The sequence below is a fragment of the Canis aureus genome, chromosome 9 (assembly GCF_053574225.1).
Source record: "Canis aureus isolate CA01 chromosome 9, VMU_Caureus_v.1.0, whole genome shotgun sequence".
Lineage (NCBI taxonomy): Eukaryota > Metazoa > Chordata > Mammalia > Carnivora > Canidae > Canis > Canis aureus.
Window position 1 is genome coordinate 30079900 of NC_135619.1, and position 25872 is coordinate 30105771.

At 37.3% G+C, this 25872-nt stretch overlaps 1 protein-coding gene across 3 annotated transcripts in view; it reads right to left on the reverse strand.

Annotated features, from left to right (window-relative positions):
• L2HGDH (L-2-hydroxyglutarate dehydrogenase) overlaps positions 1–25872 on the reverse strand; it is a 37880-nt gene that overhangs the window by 8180 nt on the left and 3828 nt on the right. Inside the window, exons 3-9 of one of the 3 annotated variants that reach the window (XM_077909230.1) lie at positions 25439–25590; positions 19132–19263; positions 14744–14906; positions 14079–14113; positions 7853–8020; positions 6569–6726; positions 5180–5311 (exon numbers count right to left, since the gene is read on the reverse strand). In XM_077909230.1, coding sequence (XP_077765356.1) covers positions 5180–5311; positions 6569–6726; positions 7853–8020; positions 14079–14113; positions 14744–14906; positions 19132–19263; positions 25439–25590 — 940 coding nt within the window. The remainder of the gene's footprint in view (positions 1–5179; positions 5312–6568; positions 6727–7852; positions 8021–14078; positions 14114–14743; positions 14907–19131; positions 19264–25438; positions 25591–25872) is intronic. The other 2 variants (XM_077909233.1, XM_077909231.1) reach the window with 2 other exon arrangements.

The window sequence follows — 25872 nt, forward strand, 5'->3', positions numbered from 1 at the left end:
TTCTTCAAAGTATTGCCTCTTCTCAATTTCTCTGGAAATCCTGAGATATAGCCTGCAATTTCTCATTTTCTTCTCCATATCTTTTAATTTCTATATCATGCACCTTCATTTTGTAATGTCATTCTCTAAATTATCCAGATTTACCTTTTAACTTACTAATTTTCTGTTAAGGGAGGTCTAACCAATTGTCTAACTTAGTCATTTGAGTTTTAAAATCTAAGAACTGTATTTTTCATTTCTAGAAATTAACTTAGTCATTTGAGTTTTAAAATCTAAGAACTATATTTTTCATTTCTAGAAATTCTAAGGGCACCTGGGTGTCTCAGTCGTTTGAGCACCTGCCTTCAGCTTAGGTCATGATCCCAGGGTCCTGAGATGGAGCCCTACATTGGGCTCCCTGCTCAGTGGGGAGCCTGCTCCTCCCTCTTCCTCTGCCTGCCACTCTACCTGCTTATGCTCAAATAAATAAAATCTTTAAAATAAAAGTCAAATAAATAAAATCTTTAAAATAAATAAATTAAAGTTTAAAAATTCTAATTAGGGCAGCCTGGATGGCTCAGTGGTTTAGCGCCGCCTTCAGCCCAGGCATGATCCTGGAGACCCAGGATCGAGTCCCACATCGGGTTCCCCGCATGGAGCCTGCTTCTCCCTCTGCCTGTGTCTCTGCCTCTCTCTTTCTCTCTCTGTGTCTCTCATGAATAAATAAATAAAATCTTTAAAAAAAAATTCTAATTAGTTGGTTTCCAAAATTGCTCAGATATTTTGGGGGAGAGGGTCTTATTCTTTTTCATGTTTTTTGTTCCTTTTTGTTTTGAATTTGCTGAGTTATTTTATGGTTTCTGATACTACTCTCATCCATTTAAATTCACTGGGTTACTTTATGGTTTCTAACATTACTATTAACCAAAGTTATTAGAGATCTAATTCTGGCATTTATTCTGTCTGCTTATTCTCACATGTGGTGCTTTATAACTTTTGATGGCAAGGTCCTGTTCAGCAGGACTTTATCTAGCGGTATTCAATAGATATTGGGTTGAGGTTATATCCCTCCACAGAGGTCTTACATTTGCTTCTATCTCAGGAGTATTACCATCCTCAGAGCACTTTTTTTTTAATGGAAATTTTAAAACATATGCAAAATTAAATGAATGGCATAATGAAATGCTATGTATATATTACCTAGTTTCAACAATAATCAACATGCAGCTAATTTTGTTTCATCTACATCTCCACTTACTGTGCACCTCTCTTGAACTGGATTATTTTAAACCAAATTCCAGATAGCATGTCATTTCATTTCATTCCTTTTAAAAAGATTCTTAACAATTCAAAACTAATAACTGCTTTGTGTCAACAATATTCAGTCTGTGGTCAAATTACCCTGATTGACTCTTTCTAATTTGTTTAAAGTGAGAGAGGGAGAAATCGTTAGTTTGAAGCAGGATTCAAACAAATCTGGATCTACTTTTTTTTTTTTTTTTTAAGTAATCTCTATACTCAATGTGAGGTTGGAACTCAACATTCATTAATCAAGAGTTGCTATGTTCTACGAACTGAACCAGTCAGGCACTCCTGGGTCTACTTTTTAAGCTAACTTCTCCCCTTAAAATTCCTAGATCAAGCTGGTGGTATAAATTCAAACTCCACACACTCATGAGGACAGGCACAGGCTTCTAGATTTCTAGATTTCCCCTATATACCCCATGATCCCCCTACTCCCAAGACCAGGACAGACAAAATTTTCCTTAACACTTCCTGGTGCCAAGGGCATTTTTTCCCTAGATTTCCTCTTCACTGAGTGTATAGCCTTTCAAGAGTCCCTGGCTTTACACAAGGGTCTCAGTTCCAAGTTCTTACCTTTTATAGACAAGCCTCCTTCCCCTTAGCAGCAATTAAAATATAAGTTCCTAATGTTTTATTTCTTAGTAAATACATGAGCTTACACCAAAATCCACTGAGTACTTAAGATCTGGATATTTCATTGTATGTAAATCATACATCAATTAAAAATAAAACTCAGTTATATTTGTATCAAATCAGCAAATCTACCCCACTCCCACTCAGAATAGCATCAGTACCAATTCCTCTTAGTACATAGGTTTTCAATTTCCTCTATGTTTTTCCTCCTTGGATGCCCCTTACTTTCTTGCATTCACAACCGTATACATTTCAAGGGATTTTTATATTTTCTCCAGACTCCCTAGTATTTTGTAATGTGAGGGTGACCAAATTCTCTGAATTAGTTGTTCCCAACCAAGGGAGATTTTGCCCCCTAGAGGACACTTGGCAATGTCTGGAGACATTTTTGGTTCTAACTAGTGGGTACGGCTGGCATTTAGTGAGTAAAGTTCCAGGGACACTGCTAAACATTCCATAATGAATTGGACAGTCTTCCACAACAAAGAATTATTTGGGCCAAAATTTCAATAGTGTCAATATTGGGAAAGCTTGACCTATATCACCTTAATTGTAGGAATGTTTGGCCTTCACCTTTGCCTTCCACAATGACATATTACAATCTTTACCTATCACTCGCCATGAAAATGTCTTTCCTGAAAATTTGATTTAAAATTCCCCAAATAAAACATTTTTCAAAATGAAATGTGGGGAAAAGAGGGGATCTTGGCATATGGGTCTTCATCTTCTCCACTCTCATAGTACTAACAGATAAAAACTGTTGTTGGATAAGCATGTCAAAATTAGTCACAGAAAAAAATAAAGGACTTCGGAGCTAAAATTAAGAACCTTAGAAATCAAAACTTAACAACGAGAAATTTATATACCTAACACATGTATTTGACAGGTTATAACTTCACATTCCAAGCCAATGTTCACTGGTAAATTATTGTCCCAAATGCTCTGGCTAGGCTAAGCAGTAAGGAATAAGCTGGATGCCCTTTGGTAGCAAATTTAAAAACACTGTCTTAAGCTAAACACCCCACTGAAAGTGTAGCTTCAGTTCTCTTCAACTATCTAAAACTGCTTAATATGCTTCTGCTTCAATATTAATGATAGAGCATTTATTGTTTTACTACACTGAACCACAAGACAGGCAGGACTTAAGCTTCAAAATGTGGGTAAGTCTATTGATCTTATTTTATTAATATTATTTAGTATTGCAGGCATATTATGAGGGACAGAGAATAACATAATAAACACCTATGCTCTTACCAAACACCTTAAGAAATAAAGTTCCTAGATATGACAGTTGCCCCCTACAGAACTCTGTTCCCATCCCCTTCTCCCCAGAGGTAACCACTCTCTCAAGTTAGGGGTTCATCACTCCCATGCTCTTTACTATTTTCACATGACATATATAATCCATAAACTATACACAGTATCATTTAAACTGATATAAATGGTATCAAACATATTTTCTACAACTTCCTTTTTGTTACTGATAATTTCCTTCTTTTAATAGCTATAGGAATCAAGAGAAGGAGCATACGGAATTGCTGAATGTGTTCAGCTTATGTCTCCAAAGAGAAACTCTCTGATTAGGTTGAATTTGTCCCTAAATGTACCTGTCTACAGTGCTCTGTGCCCTTTTCTACTACATGCTAATGGATCTGGAAAATGAAAATTCATAGCCTTACCTCCAGAGACAGGAATATTCACCAAAACCCAGTTCTACCATATGAAATCCACTGTTTTAAAGAATCTTCCCTTTCTACGAAAGGGTGGTAATAGAATATGGGTAGTGACTTCACTGCAATTGTTTATATACAGAATTCACTATATCTTGTTATTGTGTTTCTTAAGAAATATTAATAGCAGTAACATACCTGATTTGACCCATCTATTTTCAGATATAAAACATAAGAAGTCTGCTAAAGCAGACCACTGAAAACACAAAAACCTTTATTTATAGGTGAGCAAAAGAAAAGAAAGCCTAGATATTTTTATCCCTTCCACATCAGCAGGTGAGTAGAAGAGGTGAGAGAGATAAGAGTAAAAATATTAGCTGGGTTTTAATAGTTCTTCTAAGGATTCAAGACACTAGTCTGAGAATGATATCTTAGAGTCAGATTTAGACCATGACGCTCAGCTCCCCTAAGGGAGACAGCTGACACGATCATTGCTCTTTCCAGGCAAGTTCAGCAGCTGTTACTGAGAAGACAGATATTTAGTGCCCTAGAGATTCATGAAGGGATGGATTCATGGACAGAGAGTACTTCAAAGTACACTCCTGATTAGGCCTAACAATAGCTTGGTCAGGGAAAAAGGTGAACACCCTAAAATATCACCAAATAGAAAAAGAAAATAGTCTTGGCTAGTATTTAGGACAATGTACAGTTCAAGTCCAGAGAGCCTTTTATCCTTGAGCAAAAAGTTATCCTTCCTTTTTTTTTTTTTAAAGATATATTTATTTATTTATTCATGAGAGATACAGAGAGAGAGAGGCAGAGACACAGGCAGAGGGAGAAGCAGGCTCCATGCAGGGAGCCCGATGTGGGACTTGATCCCGGGTCTCCAGGATCACGCCCTGAGCCAAAGGCAGACGCTCAACCCCTGAGCCACCCAGGTGTCCCTTATCCTTCCTTTTTAAGTTAAGTTATCCTTCCTTGGTCTCACATCCCCAATGCATGAGGACTCAGACCATTAGCACACTACTTCTCACTTCCATCCTGCAACCAGAATCCCTGAGCAGAATAGAACCTAAGAAAGAACAAAAGAGGACGAAAGGAAGATGTCATGTATAGAAGTATGTCTAAAAGGCTGTAAAAAGTAATCAAAATATACTGTTTTCTATGTTTATTACCTAGTTAATATGGTGATCGGTGATCTTATACAGAATCAAAATCAAAAGGCTTTGCAATGACAAAAATAGACAGGGAGATTAAAAAATTTCAGGCAAGATGCTTTTATCACAAGTGATAGCTAGACAGCAAGGTGAAGGTGATATCACAATACACCTGCAGTGGAGATTTGAGTTTAATGCCATAAGGTGATCTAGAAAATTTTAAATGCACCTAGTTTCGGCACTAACAGCCATGAGACAGCAAGGCCTGACGCATGCTCTGCAAAAGGAAAGCAACAACTTGCTGGGAAAGAGAAGACATACAAAGATTCAGTAGGCACACTGATTCTGAAAGTGTGCTTATGAATCACCAAGTCAGAACCACCTCCCAAGTCACCTAGATCATGACCATATTTGCAATCCTCAGCTTTTCCTTACCTAAGTATATCACTGACAGTAATTTCAGGGATAAACTTCTGAAGGTGCTTCACTGTTGCACTGAGAAAACAGGCTTTATACATTTCATTAACTCCGTAGGAAAAATTCTGGAACACCAATTTAATCAAGCCACTGAAAATAAACAAAAAATAAAATATGAGAGAAAGGAATTCTTTATTATTACAAGAAACCTTTACAGCTCTGAGATTTTGAGAGGTGGCATCAAAGAAACATAGGCAAAATCAGAAAAAAACACCTATTAAAAGAAAATCAACTTTTGGTCAATATAAGGAGGATACTTCATCAAAGGAATACATTCCAGATTTAAATTCCCAGGGAATGCTGGTTTCAAACTGGAATTCTATAAAGCCTGCCAACAACAAGGTTTTCTTTTCTTTCTTTAAAGATTTTATTTATCTGACAGAGAAACAGCACAAGCGGGGAGAACAGCAGGTAGACAGAGAAGCAGGCTCTCTCTATGCTGAGCAAGGATCCCAACGTAGGACTGGATCCCAGGAATCTGGGATCAGGACCTGAGCCAACGGCAGATGCTTAATGCATTGAGCCACCCAGAAGCCCCACAACAAGGTTTTCTAAGGCAAATATTACATGCTTTCAAATTACATCTAAAAGTTATTAACATATCTTTAAATCAGAGCCATTAAGCAAACAGAAAATCTACCCTACTTTTCTTTAGTCAGCCAGAGGTCAGATACTCCAGATCCTCAAGCTGAGACTCTATGGAACCTCCATGTATGTATATGTATATGTATTTTTATAAGCACACACGCTAGAAGGCCCATCCTAAAATTTCTGTTTCAGAATCAGTGAAGGGTGAAATTCTAGTATAGCTTAATAAGCTTTCTAGTGATTTTAATGTGAAAACCTCTAGTGTACAACACTGTTAAACAAATAAAATACCTCACTGAGTTATTTCTTATAATAAAGAATCTGCCATCTAGGTCAATACAATTTATTGTTAGTTTTCCACAAAAGGAAACAACTTTGGTTATCAGCAATTTCTCCAGTGATTTTAAAAATAAGGTGACTGGCTTTGAAATGATCTTATCAAAGTAAGCCACTACTGATTTTGAAAGAAACTTTTTTTTCAAACTCAACTAAAAGATTAGGCAAACAAGATTTGGATTGTCAGATATGTGTTTGGCTTTTGGTCTTGTTCTTTTTGACCAAGATACTACCCTGGCTCATCACAATTTTTTTGAAGAAGTTAAAACATTATTCCACAAAGCTCTTAATCTGGATTAATTAAAAAAATCAATATACCAATCACAAATATGAGGATTTACCCAATAAACAGAACATCAAGAAAGATGAAATTTCCCATGTTAAAATATACGTGTATGAATTTTTTTATGTAAATAAAATTACCTCTTGATAATTATATCCATAACATCTCTGGCATTGAAGTCAAAGGGTTTGTAGCCCTCTCGTTTAAAGGCAAGAACTGCATTAGGTCCTAGCCAAATACTGCCGTCCATCCGCGGTGTGAAGTGAACCCCTAGGAAAGGAAACCGGCTATCTGGGACCTATGAATTCAATACAGCAAAGAGTTATTAGCTCATTTCATATTGCATTCTATTATACATGCAAACACTCAGCTGATAAAACTCTTTCTTCCAATGCATTTAAGTTGATTTCTTTTGATCTGTTACTGAGATATTCTTTTCTATATTTACACACTTCTGCCTAGAAGTGCCACACAATAGCAATGCTATTGACACCAATATACATTGTCCCATGTGTCCCTCTTTCTGGATTAAAAAGAGAGAAAGAGAGAGAACTGTCTTGGTAACGTTATTCCCCACTTCCCAGCTCCTTACCCACAAACTAGAAATGTATATGGCTGGCAAGTAAAATCAGAGCTGCCAGGAGAAAAACACACATTTATAGTGTAGGCTTTTAGAAAGTGGAAATACATTAGGTTGAAGCATATGATATGTATGTTTTTGGCACCATCAAAAACATTAAATAGCTGAATAGTGGCAATTTCATCTAGTTCAACCTAGTAGTTCCAGAGAGAAGAATGAATTCTTCGTTTAAATGTCTCTGCCTAGATCATGAAACTAGAGGGTGGCCACATTCCCTTTTCTGCACCTATCCATATTGAACTGAGAAAGACAGCTGGGTATCTGGGCATGCTATAAGGGAAAGTTCTCTTATGATTGTTCCTTCCCCCAGAGAGGGGGAAGAATTGGGTTCTTTCTTGATAGCTTTTTCCATGGAAACTCATGCTTTCTAGAGACATGCACTTGTAAGCCATTAATTACAATTTCATAACTATGATTTCAGAGTAAAGATTTAGGGATTAAATGACAAGAGAAACAGGTGAAATGCTTACCCAAAAAGCACTTCAAAATATTACTTCTGACCCAAGTAAAAGTTTTTGTTTCATTCCCCCCTCCCTTTTTTAAAGGTATTATTTATTTACTCATGAAAGACACAGATGAGAGGCAGAGACGTAGGCAGAGAGAGAAGCAGGTTCCTTGCAGGGAGCCCAATGCGGGACTCGATCCCCAGACCAGACCTGGGATCACACCCTGAGTCAAAGCCAGATGCTCAATCGTTGAGCCACCCAGGTGCCCCTGTTTCATTCCCTTTTTTGCCCACAACTAATTTTGAGAAGGGTGAGAAGGCAGAAGCTTCATTACCTACCGGATAAATATTTCCTTTTACAAGATAGCATTTTTCTGGCTTCAAGAGCAGGTAATCTCCCCGGAATGGTACAATTTGAGGATCAGGATTACAGCCACTCAACTCTGAAATACGATCTGAGTAAAGTCCTGCACATGTCACAACATACTGACACTGAACTTCCTCTCCCTAGTGCAAAAGAAAATAAGAGTAGGTAGTAGAGAGGGAAACACAGGTCAAGGGGGGAAAGCAGATGATAGAAAAGATAATAAGGGTACAGAAATGGGTCTTTTCTTATTTATTTTAAAAGAGTAAAATTAAGTACAAGTATCAGCAAAATAAGTTCTCCAGCATGCAAGGAGGTGTCACCTTAAACTTTGTACTTTAGAGGTACAATCATTGACTGTATCAGGATACTTAAATCAGACAAATATATACCCCCCTATTTTACTAAGATTTACCATGAAACTTAACTATTTGTTGTATAAGAAGCAAACTTCATTTAAATGGGTAGCCTCCGCCAATATGGCCTCCTCTGTATTTCAGACTTCTCCTGTCTTATCTATGAGCAACTATCCTGCTACTCTTAGATTGCTTCACACTCAATAATCTTGCTCAATTCCAATCCACCAACCAATTTCTCTTTCCTGATCAATATTTACTTTGCAAATCGAGGCTACTTTTGAAATTTCATCCTTTCAATCCACATTTACTGAGAACACACACTATAGAGTTAAGGCTTGCTTTAACAACTAGGAGACCACTAATCTTAGGCTGTTACATTTTCCTATAAATTTTATTTTGTGATTATCTGCATATTTTTTGCTTTACTCTGCCAGCATTAGCCAATTTGTCACCCTGTTTCCTAAATGATTTCATTTAACCCCAATTCCCTACCATGTTCTAATTTCCCTCTTTAATTCTTACAAGAGTAAACAACTAGGACCCCCTGCTCCAGGTAATTTCCTGTTCCTAGACTTCTTTCTTGGAAAACCTGTTTCTGAGACCTCAGACTTATCTGTCTCAACATTCTTTCCAGCTCTTACTGATTCAGTCTTATTCTATCTTTACATTCTATTTTGTCTAGCTACAAAGGTAAGCCTCTTTTCAAGTTATACAACTCACACTTCTGACAGAAATCGGATGGAACTTTTTCATAAAGAACTCAAATTAGCTAGGCTAAAACATGATAGTTTTAAGATCCTTGAAGTCAAAAGTGCTATGTCAACAAAAACAAAAAATGCCTTCTTCTAAATAGGCTAACATCTTCCTGTTCATCTAGAGGTATGCCACAAGTACATGAAATATTCTTATGTGATATAAATCTGCTAGTTCCTACTTGAAAGGTCAGCAATTCTTTTGTTCTTACAACATAAAATGTAAATAAGACTTATGATAAATGTAAAGATATGAGAATTTGTAGAATAGTACTAGCATACAAAAACCTAGAATTTCTCTTTTAAAAACTCAGGGAATAGTACTACAGAAAGGAATGACTAAAAACTGTCATAGGTCCCTGAAATAACTTTATAATATCCATGAAATAATAATTAAATTTAGTAACACATTAACTTCACATCCAAAATTGAAATTTAGGTAAACACACTGAATGATATATTTGTTCAAATAAAAATTTCTTTAAAAAAATAAACTATGCATCTCTACTGCTATTTCAGAAGTTAAACAGACTTTTTCCCTATATGCAATGCATTAATCTTTAGTTTGCAAATCCTCTCCCCTAAAAGTATTCTTTTTTTTTTTTTTTTTTTTACAGAGGGAGGAGAGGGAGGGGCAGAGGGAAAGGAAGAGAGAGAATCTTAAGCAGGCTCTATACCCAGCACGGAGCCTGACACGGAGCTTGATCTCACAGCCCTGAGATCATGACCTGAGCTAAAATAGTCAGACACAAACAACTCAGCCACCCAGGTGCCCCCTCGCCCCCCAAAAATTTATTCTTAATTTAACCTCTTTTAGCTTCTCATAAAAGCACAGATGTCCAATTTGGTAAGCTGACTTAAAAAATTTAATTATAAAAAATGTTTAATTATATTGAACTATATTAAAGGTAAATGCCAAAATAAAAGGCAACAGCTACAGCAACTGTGGGTAAAATACATATTCGCTGGAATCCCAGAGGCCCCTGCATATCTTCCATCACATAATGCCATACTCTAGTGAAAATGGCCCTTCGATGAGGGCAGGAACAGAAACAGACTTTTAATCCTTCTTTGAATGGAGATCCTGGATGCTCTGTCAGTCACTTGGAGCACATGACCCTGTAGATCTGATCAGGGTGTCTGTGGCAGACAGCGATGTTTTATGGAGACTTTGGTAGGTCCCTATAGGCAAATCACAACACAGAACTTTAGGATTTTGGAGGAAATTTATACCATCCTCTGCAGATAACTGTCTTCCTTTTGAGAAAGTGTATCTGGCTTTGACTCAACACTTGACCACAGGTCAGTAAGTTACCACGTGAACTACCCATTATTGATTGTATGTTGTCTGATTCACCACGCCCCAAAACTGGGTGTGTACAGCAGTATTCTGTCATCAAGGGGTAGCAAAATATATAAGATGAGGGATGTATAGGTCCTGCAGGCACACATAAGGTATAGAGGCAGGTGGCTCAAATTCCCATGACCCCTAGTCCTGCTAAATTACTTCCTCCTTCTCAAGTTGCCCTGTGGCCCTATGAGAAGTTCTCTACGATCATCTGGTCAAGGAAGAAAAAATACAGGCCTATTTTATAAATGGTTCTGCACAAATTCTGGTTACTTGAAAGTGAATAACTAAAACCAGAGCCCCACTTAGGAATGACCCTGAAGGACTGTGATGCAGGTAAAAGTTCCCAGTGGGCAGAACTTTGAACACCATACCTGTTGTTTATCTCACCTAGAAGGAAACGTGGATAGAAGTATGGATCTATATTGCTTCATGTGCAATAACTAATGCTATGGCTGGTTGGTTAGGAAAAGGAGCTCTGAAAAAAAGGTATGTGAATGGACCTTTCCAAACAAGCTCAAAGAGTGATATTTGAGTTCCATATAAATGCTCATTGAGAGTAGCCATGGCAGACGAAGATTGTGATAACCAGTAGACAAGATAACCTGCTCTATGGATGTTAATAAGCTTCTTTCCCCAAGCACCCCTGTCCTTAATGGCTTCATGAACTAAATGGCTATAGCAAAAAGGATGGAGGTGATGCCTGGGTTCATCAACACGGACTTACTTCCAAGGCTGATCTGGCTATAGCCACTGCTAAATATTCAATCTGCCAACTGCAGAGATCAGTAGAGCCACTAATATGGTCCCTGGACCACTTCAATTAAAAAAAAAAAAAAAAAAGGCCAGCACTTAGTCCTCACTGAAACAGATACTTGCTTGAATATAGATCTGTCTTCCCTGCCTACAATATTTCTGAGGAAACCACCATCTGTGAACCTACAGGATGCCTTATTCACCATTATGGTATTTTGCCCAGAAGCATTACTTCTGATCAGTGAGCTTATTTCACAACAAATGAAGTATAACAATAAGCTCATTCTTGTGGAATTCACTGATCTGACCATTTTCTCCATTGCCCTGAAGCTGCTAGGTGACAAAAAGTACAATGTGTTTTTGAAGATTCAAAACAGAATTCACTGGCTAGCAACACCTTGCAGGGCTGGGACAAAGTCTTCCAGGATGCTCTATATGATTTACATATGGTATTTCTCCCAGCCAGGATTCACAGGTTTGGAAATCAAGGGATAGAAAGGGCTAAATTTAATAGTAAATTTAATTTACTATTAAATTAATCAACTAGTGGAATTTTTGCTTTCTATCTCCACAATTTTGGACTCTGATATTTAGAAGTCTTAGTTCCCAAGGGAAATTGCTTCCATTAGAGAATAAAAAACGGTTCCATTAACCTATAAGTTGATACTGCCATACCTAACCACTTTGGGTTCCTTGTGTCAGTGAATCAACAGGCGAGAGGATTACTGTCCTGAAAGGGGAAACTGAAAATGAGTCTCAAGGAGAATTAGAGTTGCTACCACACAGAGAGCTTGAGGATGATAAGCAGAAAGATGTCCCCAATATAGATCTCCTGGGGGTTTCTCTTAGTATTTCTATGTATTGATATAAAAGTTCATGGAAAATATCACAACCCAAAATAGCCAGGGCTACTAATGCCACAGACACTGCAGGAATGAAGGTTTGAGTTATCCCACCAAACTGGAACATGACTAGTTGAGATGCTTGCCAAGGGCAAAGGAGCTATGGAATACTTAATGGAAGAAGGAAATTATAAATATCAGCTAACCATGTGATCAGTGAGAGAAATGAAGAATGTGTAGTTATGAGTATTCTTTCCTGACTTTGAAATAAATATATTTGTCTATATATTAACCAATTCTTTCTTTATCTTCATTATTATGGACTGAATTGTGTCCACCTCCCACAAGTGCATTTGCTGAAGCCCCTGCTCCTAATGTGACTGTATTTGGAGATAGAGCCTTTGGGGAGGTAATTAAGGTTAAATGAGGTCACCTAATCTGCGCTTATAAGAGTAAGGGATACTACAGACTGCTCTTTCTGCACATGTGCACGCATAGAGAAGAGGCCATGTGAGGACACAGCAAGAAGGCCACCATCCACAAGCCAAGAAGAGAGATCTCAACAGACACCAAACCCGATGGCACCTTTATCTTAGACTGCTAGCCTCTGGAACTGTGAGAAAATAAATTTCTACTCCCTAACCCATCCAGTCTGTGGTATTCTGTTGTGGTAAACAGGAAGACTGATACACCCATTTCTATGATTTCTCCATTATCTAACACAGGGTTTTTCAACCTCATTGCCACTGATGTTTGGGACCAGAAACTTCTTACTGTGGGGCCTATCTCTCACATCTAGCATCCCTGGCCTCTATCCACTAAATGCCAGTAGTGCTTACCTCCTCCACCAATTGTGACAACCAAAAATGTCTCCAGATATTGCTGAGTATCTCCTGGGTGGCAAAGTCACCTCCAGTTAATAGCTATTGATCTAATATATTTAAATAGTGGTTAGTTAGCCTTATATCTCAGTATTTAAGTTAAAGGATCACAAGGAGGGAATGTGACTCAGCTAAACAGAAATGAAAATCACAGAGATGGATTGAGTAGACTTCATATCTTTTTTGGAGAGTTAGCATATTTTCAGCTGTATATAAAAGACGGTTGCATCTTGCAAATGGAATCGTAATTTTACTACTGTGTGTATCTGGAAGTTAGATGTGGTTATAAGGGGTGTGAATGGATGCCAAGTTGAAAAGGGATGGCCTGCAGGAGTTTAACTGTCAATTTGGTTAAGCTGGGAACTATAACCGACACAATCCCTTTCCCTGTAATGGTTCTAACTTAAAGTTGACCAAAAGAGGAATTGCATATGATTTGTCAGGCATAAGAAAGGCAGCAGCCATTATTCTCTGAAGGTCATTCTAGTCCAATGGGGTGACAAAAACCCACTGCTAAGTGAATTATAGCTCCATATCTAGCTCTGCTTCCCAACTACTAATCCTACAAAGTACTGCCCTAGCCCTCTACTTGAGTGAGAGGCAAGAGCTCCCCCAGAATGCCTCATGAGCTTCCCATTTACAGTCCCACTTTAGCAGATGGACACACTTGGCTTCCCAGACTGGCTGGAGATGCCTTTGATCTACCAATTCCCCTTCTGAACTTGTGCTTCTCCAGATCACTTCACAGCTGTGTAAGATCTAATTCCTATAATAAATCCTATAACCCTCATGAATGACTCTGTTCACATGATTGAACTCTGATCATTCAGGGAATATATAGTGAATGCAATGCTCCTATGCCATTCAATAGCTCTCATTTTAGGCTCGTGGAGATGAAGGAAAGCAGTTCATTTCCTTCTGAGCAATCTGCCCTCCACCAAAGTCCTCTAACTGGTAGAGAGTTAATAAGTTAATGCAGGTAAGTAGGTGGAGCAATAAAATATTTATCAGTTTTGCCTGCAAATGCTAATAATCCTATTCTTTGCTGGCACAATCACTTCGTGACATTTCCAAGTTGATACCCTTTTAGAAAAAAAGTAAGCTTTAAATTGCTTTCAAAGAATTTCTCTCAGAATAACTTCTGCATTAGACAAAATTCACTCAAGGACATAGAAAACAACATTGTAATTAATTCAATTTTTTAAGGGAAGAGAAGAGATGAAAGTAGATAACATAGATGAAAGTAGTGTTAACAATTTTTACCTTTGTATTCCTAATAATGATTGGATATTTCATCTCTGAAAAAAAAAAAGAATTAGTGGAAGATTTATTTTTAGTAAAGAAGGCCTACATTTTTGATACACTATCCTAGTAACAAATTTAAACAATTTTCTTCTGTTGTAACTATGAGTGCCTCCTACTTTTCATTCTAATGCTCTTTACAAAGTAATAAAACTAAACTAGTTCATATTTGATAATATATAAAACATTTAACAAGGTACATTTAACATGGGGCTCAAACCCAAGATCAAGAGTCACATGCTCTTCCAACTAAGCCAGGCAGGAACCCTGAAATCTGCATTTTTAATAAGCATTTGCAAGGAATTCTGACTGTAATCTTGTAATCTACAGAATAAGCAAGTGTCTGGAGGCTAGTTTTCCATTAACAGCCTAGGCAGTTCAGGTTTTAGCATCAGTCAGTAGTGTCCAATCAATGCTAAAGTTCTATCACCACAAGACACCAGAAGCTCCGGTTCTCCCAACATCCAATCCCATATTCATCCCTTCTGCACCTGCATCCAGTTCTGCACCCTACTTTAGCCTAGCCCCTGGTGGCCCTCCTGTCAGTACCATCCCAGCCAAAAACAGTCCCAAGTTCATTCAGAAGTCAATACAAGTATTCAAAAGAAAAGATAAGGATGCCTTACCATCTTTACTTCTTGAAGGAATTTCTTTAGCCATTTCAATATCTTTTACTTCAAAATTGGTCAAGACAAAGCCACCTGCTTCTTGGAAATCCTGGGCAAATGACAAAGCCACCTGTCGATAATCCACAATGCCAGTGTATGGGCAATCAATAGCCATTAGGCCCTAGGATAGGATTATGAAAAAGTCAAGATCATACAAATAAAAATCATCGAGAATAAGTTGTTCAATAAATTTTACTTGGGACTGAATTTTTTTACTGCTAATTTTGATAGATAGCATTCATCATCATTTCAGGCAGAAATTCAGTGCCTACATGAGATGTAGGCATGATGAGATGAACACTGGGTGCTATACTATATGTTGGCAAATTGAATTAAAAAAAATTTAGGGGCACCTAGGTGGCTCAGTGGTTGACTGCCTGCCTTTGGCTCAGGTCATGATCCCAGGGTCCTGAGATCAAGTTCCCTCCAGGGAGCCTGCTTCTCCCATTGCCTATGTCTGCCTCTCTCTCAGTGTCTCTCATGAATAAATAAATAAAATATTTTTAAAAAGTAAAATAAAAATAATATAAATTTTAATAAAAAAATTCAGTGCCTAAATCTGATGTTGAATATGTCTAAGAAATAAATAATATTAGCTAAATAAGAAAATCTCTGTACTCAGGAAATAATTCTCCTCTGTAGGGGAATTAATTTTGCTGGGTTCTTCTAGCTGCTACAATGAGTTTTTCAGTTTTATTCATCCCTCATCATACCTGATTCTGACTCATATCTGAGTCAAATTCTGTATAACCAAATGATTGTTTTAAATAAACTCTACTGAGATTTTCCCAGTAGTGTATCATATGTCATGCACACTCAGTGAAGACTCAGAGTTGTTCTATTTACAATGTTGCAGAGTGCTGATTCGATTTACTACAGACTATCTTCAGGACTACAAATACTGAATGGAGATTTTATGTGGTTAACTCACTTTCTCTTCAGATAATAGAGAAATTAACAGCCTGAGCTGCTTGTTGTTATTGTTGTTATGTTGTTATTGTTGTTGTTTTGTGGGGTTTTTTGTTTCTTGTTTTGCCACTCAAGACATGCTCAAACTCTATAGATGAATGATTTATAATCATACTTATCTAATTTCTTAGAATAAATGTTGAATGTTCAGTGGCCTTCTCAAATTCTTAAGAACAGAATTTCACATACCAACTAATGACTAGACTTTGGTGAATCCTTGGAAACAGCATCATTTTTTGTTGCCTTACTATGTATGTGAGTATATCAGTTCTCCCAATCTGTTTCCCCTAAGAGGGTGGTAGACTGGATCCCAGGACAACTAATGCCCAGAAGCTATGTGTGGCTGGTAAATGCTGCCATCTTCTCGTTTGGTCAGCATGGAACTGGTGTTGTTGCAGTTTTACAATAATATCTAATAGTATTATTTTAAATGTCTCATTCTCGTAATCAGCCTCACCCCTACTCCAGTACATTTACCTGCTTAACCTTTAAAGCTTTTGACTTTGCCACCCATCCCTGACCACTAATTCCAAATGGCCAGATCACACTACAACTAAAGGCTCACAAAACACACAATAGTCTCTTGTCACAAATTGAAAGTAACATATGTTAAACTTGACCCTTGCTTCCAGAATATGAAATCATTTGCCAAACATAGATGTCATTCTGTCTTACATAGTAGATACATATTTAAGATTTTTACATAGACCTTATATTGCCTGACCACCTCCAAATTCACATGTCAATGGCTATAATCCAACTTCAAACTATAAATAGTATTTGGGGTACAATAACCTTGGAAACTAACTTAGGATAATATCAAGAGCTTAGTCACAGAAACTTCTCATCTCACATAAAACTACATGACAAATAAGATAAAAGAGGGATAAAAACATGCTGTAAAAGTGCTTATATCAATAGTTTTTTGGAATCCCAAATATCTTCCTTATTCATCTTATTTTCCTATTACCCAGCACAATGCCTGACACACAGAAGGCACTCAAATATTTACTGAATGAATGAACTTCTGAGGGCTGTCACCAAACATACTAAATTTCTCCTGCATCTAGACCTTCGCTTAAAGGTCTCCCTTCTTTCTTTCTCTTTCTAGTGTTGGTTTTGTTCCTCCTCATGAGATGCTGGTATGCCCCACTATACATGTATGTTGGGGGAATGTAGAGTGAGTCATTGCAGCTAAGCAGTCCAATGCCCTGGCCCAGGATGGGGCTGGTAGACAGGCTGGCTGTCAGCCAGGAGGCTGGGCAAGCATTGTACAGGTTAGCAGGTCAGAGCTTGAAATCTGAGGTTACTGTAGGTCAGTGGCTGGAAAAGAACCAGGCAAGCAGGACACAAAATTGGGAGTTGGAAATCAGTCAGGAGGAGAGAGAGAGGAACAGACGAACGTGTGGTTGACCAACAGCGTTAAAGAAAAGGCAAAAGGATCATAAAAGCTAAGGTGAGAGTGAGCAGTCAGGATTTGCACAAAGAGAGGACTGTTGAGAGAAATCCTCCAAAAACAAAGTTTACAAAAACTTCCAAGGTGCCCCTTTTGGGGATATTTAATCTTCTTAAAGAGATCTGGTCCAAAACACCCTTTAGAGCTGCCCTGATAAACTTTTTCTTTCTGGAGAGCCTGGAAGAAACAGAAATGAACCCATATACTAGAAATTTTGCCCCCTACTCCTGGTAGTAGTAGTAAGGTTTAAGGACCAGGAGAGGATTCACTCTAGACCTTTATGAAATAACCATACTAAATTTTCCACCATACCTTTCCACCACTAAATACACCTAGGCATAAATAATTATAATGTGGCATTATATAAAGTATCAGACAATGCTAATGTGGCATTATATAAAGTAGATCAGTTCTGCAGAGTCCTCAGAGAAAAGCAGGCTATAACTCCTTTATAAGTTACACTCCTTATTCATCTTTCAAGTGAAGGCTCATCTCAAGGCTTTCCTAAATTCCTAGATGAAGCTAAAAGCTTTCCCTTACATTGATATGACAGATTATCAGTTCTATCAAAATACTTATCTCTATATTAAAATATTTTCTGCTGCACTATACCTTTCTTTAGGCTGACCACCATATCTTACTCATCCTCATATCTACAGTATCTAACAAAGCGTTTGGCACATAGTTAAGAAGAAAATGTTGGCTGAACAGAACAGAAACAATACCAGTTCTGAATTAGATCTGAGGGCAGGGACTCTTTAGGACCTGTGTAATCGTAGGAAAGTAACTGAATCACTTTCTTCATTTATAAGACACAAAATTACATGTAGATATGTAATTTGATTATCCACGTACACATAGCTCATCTACTCATTCTGAGACCTGTGAAGATCACATGGTCAGGTACACAGAACAATACCCAGACTCATCCTTCACCTTGTGATGTGTGAGAAGCTGGTTTGTTTGTTTTTTAGGAGTCAAGCATGATTATAAAGCATGGACTCCTCTTCCTATTCCTTCCGCTCCTTAAAGCCCCTCACAGAGGTCCACAACAGACAATGACTGTTGTTCCAGCTGGCTCTTGCCCCTAAATCAAGGTGCCCTTTTTCCCATGTCCAGTCCAATTCCATCCTATGTATCAGAAACTTGATTAATTGTCCTAAATTGGCATATTTTACATGCCATTCTCCTGCCCAAATCCTTCAGTAGCTACTAAATAATCCCAACTATTTAGACCAGAGCCTGGCAATCTTTTCTGTAAACGGCCAGCCACTAAATGTTTTTGTTAAAATGGGGCTTATGATCTCTAGTGCTACTACTCAGTTTGGCTATTTGGTACAAAAGCAGCCAGAGACAATACAAAAAATAGGTGTATTCCTACAAATATCTCTGGACACTGAAATTTTAATTTCATGTAATTTTCTGTGTCACAAAATACTCTTCTTTTAATTTTCTTCAACCATTTAAAAATGTAAAGACTATTCTTAGTTCATAGGCCATAAAAACAGTTAGCAGTCTGGATTTGGCCCACAGATTGTATTGCCAACCCTGGCTTAGACTGGTAGCATTTGCCCAAAGCCTAAAAGAAACAGACAACAAAAATAAGATATTTGATGAATGTGCCTTGTTGTTGTTTTTTTGTTTTTGTTTTGTTTTGTTTTGTTTTAATTAGTCATTCATTCACCATCTCAGAGAGATATTGTCTTTGCTTATGTTTTTCAGATTTGGTATTTTCTCAAAGGGAAAGAAGAAATCAGATGTTCAGAAATGTGGCAATGCCCTCTTGTGGCTGTTACCTCACTGTCCCAGAAGTAGGGATTCTTGCTTCCTGTAAATTTACCCTCAGCTTCCATGTCACAGGACCGAGCCCTAAGTGAAAATGTCCTTGTGAGCAAGTATGTGGGGTTAGTGAATCACTTACCCTACAATATGGCTCCTTCTTCTTTATATCCTCCTGTTGGATTAGCCTCAGGCCCTGGACACCATTCTGGAGGCCTCTCTCATACAGGGCCTGAAGTCTGGGAATTTCTTCTTGTTCAACAGCTACTATAAGCTTTGAAAGAAACCCAAAACCCACAATAAGGAATATAGCAAGTTAAACATATGATCAGCTATAAAAGATAAAGTCAATAAAAATAAATAATCACATGATTCAAATTTGGTTGATTTTTATCTACTTCTTCCTTTCTTCATGACCTCAATTTCTTTCCTTCTCCATTAAAAAACAGTTGTCTTAAGAACACTACATTAGAACAAATTTTACCCAAAAATGAGATGTAGCCTCAATTTCCACTTCTGCTATCATAGTTGCTACATGAATCTTGGCAACAGCAATTGTTACTGCCATCACTCCCTCAATCCCAAAGGGGAAGGGTAACTTTGGCAGCATAGTTTTTACAATTAAAAAAAAAAACAAAAACAAAACAAAAGCCCAAAACCAACAAAAAACCAGAATGGCTTTATTTCTATAAGAGTATATAAAATATCAATATATCAGAAAGTCAGGGCAGCCCCGGTGGCGCCGCGGTTTAGCACCGCCTGCAGCCCAGGGCGTGATCTTGGAGACCCGGGATCGAGTCCCACGTCGGGCTCCTTGCATGGAGCCTGCTTCTCCCTCTGCCTGTGTCTTTGCCTCTCTCTCTAGCTATGTCTCTATGAATAAATAAATAAAATCTTTAAAAAAAAAAAAAAAAAAAAGAAAGTCAGTGGTATTCAGTATAATGGGATATCACTAACAGAAAACTACCAATTATTTTTCCTGGAATAAAGTATATATAAACAATTTACTAATGCATTCTATTGCAGAGGAAAAAAAACAGTAAATTAATCAACTTTCCTCAGGATTCTTTTTCTATTTACTTCTGGGCAAACTATCGGTTTGAGGTAGTTTCTTAACATCTACTGGCAAAGAAAAGCAACAGATGCATGTTCAAGGTACATTAGAATTCACAAATTGCTACTTTGTAGCAAGAAGTTACCAGAATTTCATGAGATAATACTTTTTTTAAAATATTTTTTCTTTATTTACTTATGATAGTCACACAGAGAGAGAGAGAGAGGCAGAGACACAGGCAGAGGGAGAAGCAGGCTCCATGCACCGGGAGCCCGACATGGGATTCGATTCCGGGTCTCCAGGATCGCGCCCTGGGCCAAAGGCAGGCGCCAAACCACTGCGCCACCCAGGGATCCCAAGATAATACTTTTAATCAAGGTGTAAAGGTTATTTAAATCAACAAACAGGGGATCCCTGGGTGGCTCAGCAGTTTAGCGCCGCCTTCAGCCCAGGGTGTGATCCTGGAGACCCAAGATCAAGTCCCACATTGGGCTCCCTGCAAGGAGCCTGCTTCTCCCTCTGCCTGTGTCTCTGCCTCTCTCTCTCTCTCTGTGTCTCTCATGAATAAATAAATAAAATATTTTTTAAAAATAAATAAATCAACAAATAACTAACCATAAAAATAGAAGTGGAATAAAAGGACACTATCAAGAAAGTGAAAAGCAACCCAAGGAATGGGTGAAAATATTCACAAATTGTATAGCTGATGTCTAATATCCAGAATATATAAAGAACATAAAAAGTGTAAATACTGTTTTATATCTTGCTTTTTTCACTTAACTCTATGTCAGGATCATTATTCCACATTATTTTTAAAAAGCTTCATAGCATCTTTAATAGCAACAAGAAATTGTTATTCTTAAAAACTACATGAAGACTTATAAGGCATTATTATGAAAAGTACATAGCAACAAATTAGATAATCTATATGAAATGGAAAAGTTCTTAGAAAAACACAAACTTCTGAAACTGACTCAACTAGAAAAAGAAAATCTGAATAGGCCTATAACAAGCAAAGAGACTGAATTAATGACTTTAAAACTTCCCATAAAGAAAAGCTCAGGCCCAAGGGCTTCCTTTACACATGAATGCTGCCAATATGTTTAAAGAAAAATTAGCTCCAATTCTGCATAAACTCTTTCAAAGAACAGAAGAAGAGGGAATACTTCCTACGTAATTCCATGAGGCCAGTAATAGCCTGATACCCAAATCAAACACAGATATCAAAAGAAAATAAATTGCAGACCAATATTCCATATGAATATTGATGCAAAAATCCTGAACACAATACTAGTAAACTAAGTGCAGTGACATATAAAAAAGATTATACACTGTGACCAAGTGGGATCTATTACAAGAATGTGAGATCAATTTAATATAACATCCAAAAGTCAATTAATGTAATATACCATATTAATAGAATATAAAAACATGATTGTTTCTCAATAGGAGCAGAAAAGGCATTTGAGAAAATCCAATACCCTTTCATGATAAAAAAAAAAAAAAAAACTGTAACAAACTTGGGGTACCTGGCTGGCTCAGTTGGCAGAACATGTGACTCTTGATTCCAGGTTGTGGGTTTGAGCCCCATGCTGGGTATAGAGATTACTTAAAAATCTTGAGAAAAACAAACAAAAAAATTTAGCAAACTAGTAATAGAAAGGAATTTCCTCAATCTGATAAAGGGCATCTACAAAAAACCGACAACTAGCATTATATTAAATAGTGAAAGATTGAATGCTTTCTCCCTAAGATCAGCAGCAATACAAGGATGTCCATTTTTACTTCTCCTATTCAACACTGTATCTGTGATTCTACCCGGAAAATTAGGCAAAAAAAAAAAAAAAAAAAAAAAAAAAAAAATATATATATATATATATATATATATATATATATATGAGGCATCCAAACTGAAAAAGAGTAGAACTATCTTATTTGCAGATGACATGATCCTGCATATAAAAAATCCTAAGGAATACACACATACACAAAAAACTATTAGAATGAATTTAGCAAGGTTGTAAGAGAAAGGAATATATAAAAAGCAATTATATTCTATACATTAGCAATGAATAATCTAAAATGAAATTAAGAAAACAATTCCCCTCACAAAAGCATCAAAAAGAATAAAATACCAAGGAATGAGTTTAACAAAAAAGTGTAACACCTGTACACTGAAAAATACAAAACACTGCTGAAAGAAATTAAAGAAGATCTTTAAAAATGAGAAGATATTCCCATTTTCATTGTTTGCAAGATTTAGTATTGTTAAAATGGCAATACTCCCCAAATTCATCTATAGATTCAGCATGATCTCTATCAAATTTCCACTGTTTTTGTTTTTGCTTTTTGGAAAAACTGACTAACCAACCCTAAAATTCATATAGAAATGCAAGGGACCCAGAATAGCCAAAACAATCCTGGAAAAAGGACAAAGTTGGATGACTCACACTTCCTGATTTCAAAATATAATAAAAAGCCATCATAATCAAGATACTATGGTATTGGCATAAGGATAGACACACATCAATGGAATGGAATTGAGAATCCTAAACATGCCCTATTACATTGATGCTCAGCTAACTTTTTAAAAGATTTATTTATTCATTTTAAGGAGAGAGAGAGAGAGCATGGAGAGGAAGAACAGAGGGAGAGGGAGACTCAACTAGACTCCTCGCTGAGCGTGGAGCCTGATGTGGGACTCGATCTAATGACCAAGATCACTTCCTGAGCTAAAACCAAGAGTCAGATGTCTGACTGCACCACTTAAGCGCCCTCAACCAACCTTTAATAAAAGTGCCAAAACAATGTAGAAAGAATAGTTTTTTTAATAAATGGTGCTGAGACAACTGCCTAGTCACATGCAAAAGAATGAAGTTGAGCCCCTTCTTCACACTATATACCAAAATCAATTTAAAAGTGATCATATACTGGAAGTACAGGTGCAGGCAGTGGAGTAGGGGACTCTGCTTCTGATGGCAGGGTCTCAGGAAAGAACAGTAGGCCAGCTGTGAAGCTGAAATAGCCAAAGAAGCAGGCTAAGAAAATGAACTAGGAAGATAAAGCACTTAAGCAGAAACAAAAAGAGAAGACATTTGAGGGCTAAAAGTGAAAGCTGCAGAAAAGGATCTTCTGGCCACAGTTGGAATTAAGAAATCTGGCAAAAAATAAGCCAGATTTGATCCCAGGCTTATGAGGCAAAGGTGATCCCTCATTCTAAATTCCTGTTTACACATCTAGATTACCTACCATATCTGTTGCCACCTACAGCTAGAATAAAGTGTCATCTAGGATCCTGTTGTACATTTAGGAATAAACTTCTGTTAAAAAAAAAAAATCAGACAGTCGCTCATCTTCTCTTTTTTTCTTTTCACTCAGTCATTTCTACCTCAGCTCTGAGTCAGAGTAAGCCCAGCCCAGACTCCTGCCAATCTACCCTAATTCTGAACCACCTGGAATTAAACCGACTCATGGGGGGAGGGAGTGTGATCATAGATCTAAATGTTAGAGCTAAGGCTATAATAAAACTCTTAGAAGAAAAAATGTATGAGTAATTTTTCAGGTTAGGCAATGATTTCTGAGACACATCACAAAAACTATAAGCAACAAAAGAAAAAAAGATAACTGGGCTTCAAAACTAAAAGCTTCTGTGCCTTAAAATATATCATCAAGAAAGTAAAAAGGAGGGCAGCCCGGGTGGCTCAGCGGTTTAGTGCCGCCTTCAGCCCAGGGCCTGATCCTAGAGTCCCAGGATCGAGTCCCACAATCGAGTCCCACATCAGGCTCCCTGCATGGAGCCTGCTTCTCCCTCTGCCTGTGTCTCTGCCTCTCTCTTTCTCTGTGACTGCCATGAATAAATAAATAAAATCTTAAAAGAAAAAAAGGAAAAATCTATAGGAGAAAATTTTTAGTATCATTTAAAATATTATTATTACTATTATTACTATTTTATTTTATACATAAAAATTTAGTATTTTTGTAATGTTTCAGTAAATATCATATAGCTAATAAGGGGCTATATCTAGAATATATGAAAAACACATACAGCTCAAGAATAGAGACAAATACCCCAATTTTTATTTTTATTTTTATTTTTTCAAATACCCCAATTTTTAAATGGACAAAAGATTTGAATAGACATTTTTCCAAAGAAGATAAATGAGTGGCCAATAAGCATAAGAAAAGATGCTCAGCACCATTAATTACTAGGGAAGTGCAAATCAAAACCACATTGACATACCATTTCACATCCACTAGGATGGCTAAAATAAAAGAGACAGACAATAACAGGTTTCGGCCAGGATGTAGAGACACTGGAATCATCATTAGTTTCTCACGGCAATTTATTTTTTAAAGATTTTATTTATTCATTCATGAGAGACAGAGAGAGAGAGAGAGAGGCAGAGACATAGGAAGAGGGAAGAGCAGGCTCCCTGTGGGGAGCCTGATGTGGGACTCCATCCCAGGATCCCAAGATCACACCCTGAGCCAGAAGCAGCTGCTCAACCACTGAGCCACCCAAGTGCCCCACTGACGGCAATTTGAGCCACCCAAGTGCCCCACTGATGGCAATTTAAAGTAGTGCACAATTTTGAAAAACCAGTTTGCCAGTTCCTAAAAATGTTAAAATTGGAGTTACCAAATGACCCAGGAATTTTACTCCTAGGTATGTATCTGAGAGAAATGAAAACAAAATAAGCCCATGCAAAATCTTGTACATAAATGTCCACAGTAGCATTATTCATAAGTCAAGTGTGGAAACAACCCAAATGTCTATCAACTGATAAAGAGGTAAACAGAATGTGGTATACCTATACAATGGAATATAAAAATGAATTCTGATTCATGCCATAAGATGAATGAACCTTGAGAACATTATGTTAAGTAAATGAAGCCAGTCACATAAGACAACATATTGTAGAATTCTATTTATAGGAAATGTCCAGAATAGGCATCCACAGAGACAGAAAGTATATTAGTGGTTGCCAGGAGCTGGGGAGAGGTAGAAATAGGAAGTGGGAAGTATTGGGAACAACCATTAATGGATACAGGGTTTCTTTTCAAGGTGATGATTATGTTCTAAAATTAGAGCTGATACTTGCACACTTTTATGAATATACAAAAAATCGAACTGAACACTTTAATAAAAGGATGAATTATATGGTATATGAATTGTATGTTAATAAATCTATGTTTAAAACTACATGGAGTTAGTCATACCACCTTTTCTAAAGTTATTTCCTAATATTAGATTTTGAAAATTACATAAAGAAAGAAAAGCCAGTTTTTAAAAAAATTCAACACTAAACATCATTACAAAAATGCTAGTTCTAAAAAAAAAAAAAAAAACCCAAAAATGCTAGTTCTAAGTCAAGGCCCTAGGAAAATGCCTTACCTTGCCACATTGCTTGTAGGAAATTCCCTTTTGCTTACAATACTCATAGATGAGGGCTGCACCTTGTACACACAATTTAGCTTTCAGAGATTCAGGTTTGTAGTAAATGCCACTATGTATGACACCACTGTTATGTCCAGTCTGGTGAACAGCTACCGGACAAGAGAAACAAGGTAAGAGAAACCACACGGTGCATAGAAAACCTACAAAGTGGAGGAACAAACCTAGCTAAAGCTATTAGAGACCACATTATTGAAAATTCCGCCTGACTTTGTTCTTACAGGCAGAGTACTGGTAACTTCTAGTAACCATGCCACATTCCCCCCAGCCCATCCTTGACTTCAGTTACAACTCTGGTACACAAACCCACCTCTCACTACAAGTAAACCACTTCAAGCATCCACTATAGCTTTGGGCATTCTGCCCCAGGGCCT